Raw genomic sequence first — 9,083 nt, 5'->3', positions numbered from 1 at the left:
GCTTTAAAAGTAGCAAGTTCACCAAACATGTTAGGGCTTTTTAGCATACAACAATACACACACATCACTTATTTTTCAAGACTTTTAAAATATTTTATGCCCTAAAAATAGTCCAAATTTTGTTTGTTTTTATTTCTACTTATTCTTTACTAAGTTTGGTATGTGTTTTTATGGGTAATGTTCTTGTTTTTATGTGTTCAATGTAGTGGTAAAAGGTATTATTGATTACATAGCATTAAGCACACATATATCCCTCTTTTCCTCATTTACTTTCTCTTATGTAGTAACATACTGGTACAGAAAAAAAAAAGATGAAATGCTTGCTCATTACTATATTTCCCATACAAATTTTTGCAAATCTCAAACACCAATTTGAAATATTGATTCTTTTTTTTCCTTAGACAACAGTATTTCTGTTGAAGGTTGAGGTACTGATTCAGTTATTTGCTAAAGAAAACAATGCTTCTATTATAGCTTGAAGTACTGATTCTCTTATTGGTGAAGACAATAATGCTGTTAACTAAAGTTTGAAACATTGATCCTTTTTACTTATTTAAGAAAAAGTAATTCAACTAGATCTTGATGTTTTGATTTTTTCTTAGCTTAACTACTTCAAGCAGGCTTGAAATAGTTTTTTCTTTAAGACAACAGTATTTCAATCACAGCTGAAATATAAATTATTTTCATAGTTTAATACAGCAATATTTCCATTGGAATTTGAAGTACTGAAGTTTCTCTGCTTAAGACAAAAGAATTTCTTTCAGAACTTACAACTTGATTTATTTATCTGTCAGATTAACTCCTCACTATGAATCATGTTTTAAGCTAATAGTTCAGTCTAATGGGTTTTTTTCTTCAAGTCATTGCAAATAATAAGTTTTTGGCTAATCAATTTAAGTAATTTTTACCATTTTCATTATATATTCTTAATTTTTCTTTTACATGTATTCAAGCATTATTACATGCTTTGAAGTTTCCATTTTGCTAAAATTTTCATATATGCAACAAAACTTTTCACCTGATAAGATCATAATTATTTAATTTGGTGAAACACTTGCTACATTGACAGGTCTTTTATCTGATCAGATAATTGTTGTACCTGTGCAGTAATAATTTGCTGGGTAACACATCATACACCCTGTGAGATAAAAAGGAAAACTCATCTATCTGGTAAGATGATATTTCTCAACTGTGCCAAGAGTAACATGTAACAAATTTTATTTCTTCGAGATAGTTTCAGTGTAACAAGACTTCCATCTTGTCAATTAATTTTATATGTAATAAATCTATTCACCTGAGGAGACAAATAATTTTTTATTTGTATTTAGATTTGTAATTCATATTCATCTGTGGCCTGGGTGCAGTCATACCTCTTGGTGGAAGAGGTGGAGCACCAGGTTTAAAAGGTGAGCCAGAAGAGGTTAATGATGTTGATAAATCATCAACAGGTGGTGGTGGTGGTGGTTCATCTGGCATATCATCACCTAGCTGAATTTCTCTAAAGCCTTTAGATGGAAGCAAATTGTAATAATGCAATTCACTGTCACTGTCCTTATTAAGTGGTACTGGTTTTGGTAGAACAAGAACTTTATTTATTCTTTTCTCTTCTTTGCAAATCTTACCTATTTGTTCAGGTTTTCTAGGAATTGCATAATCATGATTAGAATGAAGAGTGACATCTGATTCTTCATGTTTTTTCACGACTGCAATAGGAGGAGGGGGGATAACATAATGCAATTCATCACTTCTGTGGAGCAGCATTTTCTCATTGCTTGCTTTTGTTGTATAATCTTCAGCTGAAACTGAAAGGTTCAGAGCAGGGCAGCTGTCAGAAGTACTAAGCTGGTAATGCACAGACATATGTGAAGTACCAGATGGTTTTCTTGAGAACCTCTCTGAATTTGTTCTTTCAACAGGTGTTCTGTACTTCCTATGACTTTGCTCATTAAGTTCTTTAAACAGTTGACCTGTAATAAGGAAGTCATACAATTTTATTATTTATATGAGAAAAAACTATAAAAACAGAATATGGTAAGGAAGCTGTAACACTGAATTTACAAAAAAGACGTGTAATATGGAATTTATACAGCTTGAATGTAACTTAAAGTTTGTAGAAGTAGAATGAGTATTGTGTTTTTTAGAGGCTAGATACAGTACAGTGTTTGAAGAAATGGAATATAATATGGTGTTTGTAGAGATAGGATACTGAATAATGTTTGTAGCAGATAGGATATGATATGGTCTTTATAAATATGGAATGTAGTATGGGGCTATAGGGATGGAATACAGTATCGTGTTCACAAAGGTAGGATTATATACTATGGTTTCTGTAGAGATGAGATATAATAAGGTTTTTATAGAAATGGAATGTAATATTAAGCCTGGAGGGATGAGCTATAGTGTAATGTTTGTAGAGATGGGATATAGTATGGTTTTTATTGAAACGGAATGTAATACTAAGCCTGGAGGGATGAGCTATAGTGTAGTGTTTGTAGAGACGGAATATAGTATGGTTTTTTATTGAAACGGAATGTAATATTAAGCCTGGAGGGATGAGCTATAGTGTAATGTTTATAGAGATGGGATATAGTATGGTTTTTTTAGAAATGGAATGTAATATTAAGCCTGGAGGGATGAGCTATAGTGTAATGTTTGTAGAGATGGAATATAGTATGGTTTTTTAGAAATGGAATGTAATATTAAGCCTGGAGGGATGAGCTATAGTGTAATGTATGTAGAGATGGGATATAGTATGTTTTTCTTATAGAAATGGAATGTAATATTAAGTCTGGTGGAATAAGCTATAGTGTAGTCTTTGTAGAGATGGGATATAATATGGAACATGTAGAGATGGTATGGTGTTTGTAAAAATGTAATGGAGCACTTTTTGTGCAGACATTATACTTGTAGTATTTGTCTCCTTAAATGTTCAGTGAACATTACCAAACCCAGTGTTATGATAGCATTGCCCCAAATATTAAAACCTAATATCAAACTGCTTAAGAAGAGTAAGGTAATTATTAAATTACAGTCAACCATTAACATTGTGATTCTTTCTAACAAAATATGCTCTATTTTACTATGCAAATCTGGAAAATGTCTAAAAGTAGAGTTCCAGGATAGCTCCTCATTTGTTATTCTGAGGCTGTAACAAGGAACAGTAACTATAAAAGTTTAGATATCAAATAGATTAAAGAATCATACCTGAGGGTAGCATGTCTAAAGGTGGAGTTGGGGTACAGCTCTTGTTTTTTGTCGAGTTCTCTGGAAACTCAGTGTGTTTTGTTTTCAGATAATAAGCATCGGAATTGTAATATATAGACTCAGAATTCTCTTCAGAGGCTGTGGTCTGTGAAGAAATCTTGTTAGGCACCATAACAGGTGGAATATTCTTGTATGTAAGGTTTTCAAACTTATTTAATTTTTGCTGGTGACTGACCAGTCGACCTGAAGACTTGCTACTGGAAGACTTTTGTATGGATAGTTTCCGTAAGTTTTGTGGACGAGGAGGAGGAACAGGTGGCCGATTTGTTTGTCCGTTCACAGATACCATTTTTCTCACTGTGATATCCTCCTATTAAGAAATTTGAAGTTTAACGTAAAAATACATATATATATTAAAATTATAATAAAAAGTCATAAAAATAGATCCAATGTATAAAAACATAACATAAAATTACATATTAAACCTAGCAATCACAGTAGTTATAATTAAGTTTTTATTGCATAAAAGTGGCTAAACTTGAATGCTCATCATTTCAAAACAATATATAATTATAATGAATCCTCATTTATCCACTGTTACCACCAGCACCAGCTTGTAAACATCAAAAGAAACAAATGACATGTTTCAACCGCACTTTTACTGATCCATTTAAAGGTATTTTAAAGTTTATTATTATTTAAAAAATACTTAAGTTTTCATTCTGATTCAGTAAATATGATTTAAATATTTGTTTTTAAGCCAGAAACATACGCTACTACATGCTAAGGCATCCTAAACTTTATTCCTATTTCCAAGAACTTTGCTGTTTCAAGAGAACAAAAGTTTTATATTGAAGTTCTCTTTTACAACCCATTTCATTTCATAAGAGAATATCATTAAGAATACAAAGTATTTTTGTTGTATACTCACTTTTGAGCGAACTAAATCATCACAAGAGTCATTCCCACTGTCATAGTTACTGTTTAAATTCACTCCATCTATTGATGATGAACCTGGAAAAATGTTATAAAAGAGAATTTGGGTGTATCTTTTTTTTTTTTTTCATCAATACTATTAAAATGTTACAATTATTTATCACACTGATATTTGTTTTTAGTTATCCAACATCATAAAGAGATAGATACTGAAAAAAGATATAATACAATAATGCACCAATTTGTGTGTGTAAAAACAATCTGGCTTTGATATACAAATTAAGATATATTTGTGAAATAAAATCCTAAAATGACATATTATTAACATTTTTCATTTTAAAAATTGAGAGACTTCTATGAGAAAATAATGGACTCCAGATGATGTACTACAATCTTTATGGAAAATCAAGTACAGCCACTGGGTAAAGGAAATATTTAGAAAACTGTTATTTTTTTAATAAATTTTATAAACGTTTTAAAATGAACACTATAAATTTGCTTAAGGTTCTTTCCAAAGTAAAAGTATTAATTCTTGAAAAAATGTTTAATCAATTGTTTATTAATAGGCTAAATGATTGTTCATTTTACAACTCCAATACTAACAAAGTTACAGGTATATGTTGTTAACAGCTTATCAAATTTAACAAAGTATACACTATTAAGAATATGAAAAAAAGAGCATAAAAAGTTATTTGTGGTAATGTGTTGCTTGTCTCTTAAAACTTGAATTAATTAAATGCAAAGCATGTTAAAGTCATGGAAAAAATGAAAACTCAAGTAATTTGCTGATTTGGTTCCAACATTTTACTCTACAATGGTTTTCTATCATTAGCACAACAAAACTAACTCTAGAGGAATATTGGGGTATTCTAATAAATGTACACACTATTGTATTGGTGCTGTCTTGAAGTACATGTTCTGCTGCTGTGAATGAATAATAAATTCTAAGGTTGTCTTTCTTAGAAGCAAAAACTTACTGGAACTGCTAGTAAAAGACAGGGTACTTAAAGTACTAATACGCTGTTGTAAAATATCTTCATTTTCTTTCTGTCCATCTTTTCTCCCAGCAACAGAGGACATACTTTGATGTTGCTACAAATATAATAAAAATTAGTGATTAGTCAGATTGTAATTCTTTAACTTTTAAGTTTATTTCTCTATATCATTGTTGTAATGCAATTACATAATCAAACATAAATCTTAAGCAAATATTACTTAAATCTTGTTGACTTTGATAAAAAAAAAGTATTTAATATTTTTCAATGTCTGTAAAGTGTGAGATATTCCATCACAAACTTTTATTTAAAGTTTGTTGATTTTAACAAAACCAAGTATTTCATCAGTATCCGTAACAACATGAGACATTCCATCATAAACTTTAATCTTAATGTTTTTCTAACAAAATAATACACTACACAGAAGTACAATATTTTTAAGATGGAAATTATGGACTTCTGGTAATAACTTAATTAGTAATAAATGAAAGGTTTTTGTTATAACACATTATATTTTGTGTTCCAATTTAAAATCATTATTTATCACACTGGGTTCAATCACAGAAATTAATCATTGTAATTAAAATTGGAAGTTTGACTATTACATTAAATGTGACTGGTTTTTACACTCCCACTTTCCTTCCAAATTCAAATTTTGACAAGTTAATAGACAAAACAGAATTATCATTATGGATCTCAGCTAATCTGTAAAGAAATATTTTTTACCTTAGCTGTTAACACATCCTTTCGGCCAAGTTTTGATGAAAATATGGTTTGAAGTTCAAAGAAATTTTTTGTTTGTCTCTTAGTGTATTTTTGTTTTTTTGCTCGCTTGTAAATCTCACGTAGTTTCTTCAGCCCTTCCTGTAATTGTCAATAAATCATTTAAATTTGAGAAATTATTTCCTCTTTAAACATTAAAAACAATAAATAAAAACTTGCAGTTTCAGTTTATATGAACTATATGCTACAAATAGCAATTTTTAAAATGAACACTTGCATAGACAATTATGTGCCTTAAACAAGGTTTCTGGTGAAGTACTAATAAATGTCAGAAATCAAATGTGAACATAAAATAACTGAAGGTGCACAAAGAACTTTATCTAATAAATAATGTCCTCAAACAACTTTAAATATTGAAAAGTAACTAGTACTAGGATAAAAACAAAACACTTCAGTTTAACTTTTTTCTGTAGTGTTGGTCCTCAAGGAATTTTAATTAATTAGAGAAAAGAGTTGTTTCACCCTCTAAGTTAATTGTTTTATTGAGAAATTCTAAAAACTCAGCATATAATACAGTTATTTTAACCCAGTCAAAGCTACAGATTCATAAGTGAAAGGAAAAGAGCACCAACTTACGAGTGATAAAGTTACAAGTTCATTAATAAAAAAACAAGTAACGCTAGTTTGTGGATGATAAACTTATGGTTTCAGAAGAAGAAGAAAAGAAGCACTAACTTCTGAATGATAAAGGTACTGTTTCAGAGATATTAAATTATAAATAATTTTTATTCAGATAACTACTAATATATAAAAGTTCTTTAAACTATCAAAATAAGGACACAAAGATGATAGTTCAAAAAAAGTGTTGTAGGGCCATGTGTCACAGTAATCTCACCTAATCATGTTTTTTAAGAATATGGCTACTGGGAGGTTTTTGAATGATGAAAAATAAAAAAGCAATATTTTCTAAAATCTTAGAGCAGAAAAATGTGACAATTTTCCCAATTTTGGTTGATGACATATTTTAACTTTTTTTTTACAATTGCAGCCTATAAAAATTATTTCCAAAATTTTGAGTAATTAAACTATTTTAAAAAAATTGTTCTAAAAATTCGTCTTACAAAATCACAGTTATAATTAAAGGAATAATCATTTTGATAAGTCAGTTTTAATTGAGTTATTAACTGAAGATAGTTTAAAAATTAATTTGGTTATGCTATAGTTTACATGATATTTTTGTGAACTGTTTTTGGTTGATTGTTATCCGATAGTATTTTAAAACTACTATGTTTTTGAACAGGTTAAGTGTTTTAAGAAATTGCAGGTGTTCATTTCACTATCATCAGTTAGCCTCAGTAAATCACTTTTGGTATTGCTATCATTAAATGAAACATATATCAGTTCCAGTTACCTAGACATCAAGAATCCTAGTTAATCTATAATAAACAGAAAAGAAAACTTGGTATAGATATTACGTATGTAACCACAATTTGGTTGTGGATTGGAAAACTTACTATAGAATTTTCAGAGGGAACAATGTGGTGCATCTGCCATTCAAGGAACAACTTCTCAACCTCTGAAAATCTTGCTCCTTTTTTATAACTTTCAAGAATATCTAGTAGTTCTTTTTGTCCAGTACTTAGTGCAATTAGTTCACGGTGATTGGCAGATTCATCTGAAACATTAACAAATCAAATATCGTTTGTAAGAACTTCATACCAAAATTTTATTACCAGTTTGAAGGGTAAAGCAGCCTTTTCAATGCTTCTACAGAAATGGAAATATTTTAGTTTAAAAATCCTTTTTTAATATATATATATATGGTAATATTTAAGAAAAAATTCAGAATCAATGAATTAATTATGGTAACAGAAAGCTTTTTCACATTAAGAGAGTGCTTAGCCACCATAATTTTGATAATTTATACATGTGGCAAGTTAAAAAAAAACAAAAAACATTTGTATCGTAGCACATACCATTAGTTAATATAAACAAATCATAAACTGTTTTCACCCCAAAACATTGTTTGAACTGACATGAAGCTAACTTCTCAGAAAAACCAATAAACATTTCTTCACCCTGATTGGAAAAATATTTAATTTTAAGCATTCTCAGACATGTAAATAGATATATTTATAGGTAAATTCTAAGTTAGAGAGAATTACATAGTTAATCATTATAGAATAGATTTATTTGTATGACAAGAGGTTTAATAACATTATTTAAGAGCTGTCACATTTTAGTAAAACAGCTGTGTAAACATACTTAAAGATGAGAGCTGTGTGGTTGAAGTATTACGAAGTTCTGTTTCATTTACTTGTTCATCTTTCTCATTTTTCTTATCTTCTTCTATACCCAAGAGAACTTTCTCATGAGGCTCCAAATTTTCTAATATAAAAGAAAACATCTCTAAACTACTAATAAATAACGAATTTATTGTTTCAGTATACAATTCCACTTAACTTCATTTACTTATTTTGTTGAATAAAAAATCATGAATTTACAATTAGGGTAAGCAGTAAGGGAGGGCTTTCTAGGGCTGAAGCTATTCCAAGATGTACTTCAGACTCTCCTGTATCTCATACAACCAATGAAAAGTGTTTATTTTTAAAGTTGGCTCATTTTCTAAGTACTAAAGTATGTATTCCCATAAGATGTAGAGTGCACTCCCCTCAATTTTTTGTCTAGCCCACTAGAAAGAGGCTTGTACCACCCCTGTTTAGAACGAAATGATCTTCTACTTATTGTTTCTGAATTCCAGTATTTTAATGAACTACTAATTTTGGATAAGATATGGCCACTTTTATTTTTCCTTGTAATTGAGAACCTTTATAACATATATATTACGTGCAACATACATTTGACTTAAATCAAATTCAAGCAGAAATTTTGTACGAATCCAGGTCTAAAAAAGAATAATATATTTTGAAAAGTATTTACACGATGGTTTAGCTTTCTATGTTTTTTTTTTTTTTTATTGAATCAGCGATAATAATATCACCAATATTCATTTAAACCAACTAACTTTTATTACATCACAGTTAAGTCCTCAAAAAAATATCACCACTTGCAGAATACTTGAAATCACTGAATCAATTCCACTGGTTAACATACAGCAAAAAAAACACTTGTCATTTTCAAAGCAACAACATGTTAGTTATATGACAACACTGTGCCAGCTAGATGTGGACAGTTAATAAAGGTTCCTTATGAAGATAGGAAATT

The 9,083-nt window shown here is 29.4% G+C and overlaps 1 protein-coding gene across 4 annotated transcripts in view; it reads right to left on the bottom strand.

The window, feature by feature from the left end:
- Window positions 1-214: 214 nt before the first annotated feature.
- The window catches only part of LOC106463192 (phosphoinositide 3-kinase adapter protein 1-like), a 49,894-nt gene continuing 41,025 nt past the window's right edge, over window positions 215-9,083 (bottom strand). For all 4 annotated transcript variants that reach the window (XM_013923189.2, XM_022390641.1, XM_022390638.1 and 1 more), the window contains exons 8-14: window positions 8,124-8,246; window positions 7,373-7,533; window positions 5,862-5,999; window positions 5,118-5,232; window positions 4,136-4,218; window positions 3,205-3,574; window positions 215-1,967 (exon numbers count right to left, since the gene is read on the bottom strand). In XM_013923189.2, the coding sequence (XP_013778643.1) occupies window positions 1,315-1,967; window positions 3,205-3,574; window positions 4,136-4,218; window positions 5,118-5,232; window positions 5,862-5,999; window positions 7,373-7,533; window positions 8,124-8,246 (1,643 nt within the window). In that variant the 3' untranslated portion in view covers window positions 215-1,314. The remainder of the gene's footprint in view (window positions 1,968-3,204; window positions 3,575-4,135; window positions 4,219-5,117; window positions 5,233-5,861; window positions 6,000-7,372; window positions 7,534-8,123; window positions 8,247-9,083) is intronic.

Source organism: Limulus polyphemus, unplaced genomic scaffold (genome assembly GCF_000517525.1).
Source record: "Limulus polyphemus unplaced genomic scaffold, Limulus_polyphemus-2.1.2 Scaffold1345, whole genome shotgun sequence".
Taxonomy (NCBI): domain Eukaryota; kingdom Metazoa; phylum Arthropoda; class Merostomata; order Xiphosura; family Limulidae; genus Limulus; species Limulus polyphemus.
Note: the sequence above shows the minus strand (reverse complement) of the source record. Positions and strands in the feature narration are given on the sequence as shown.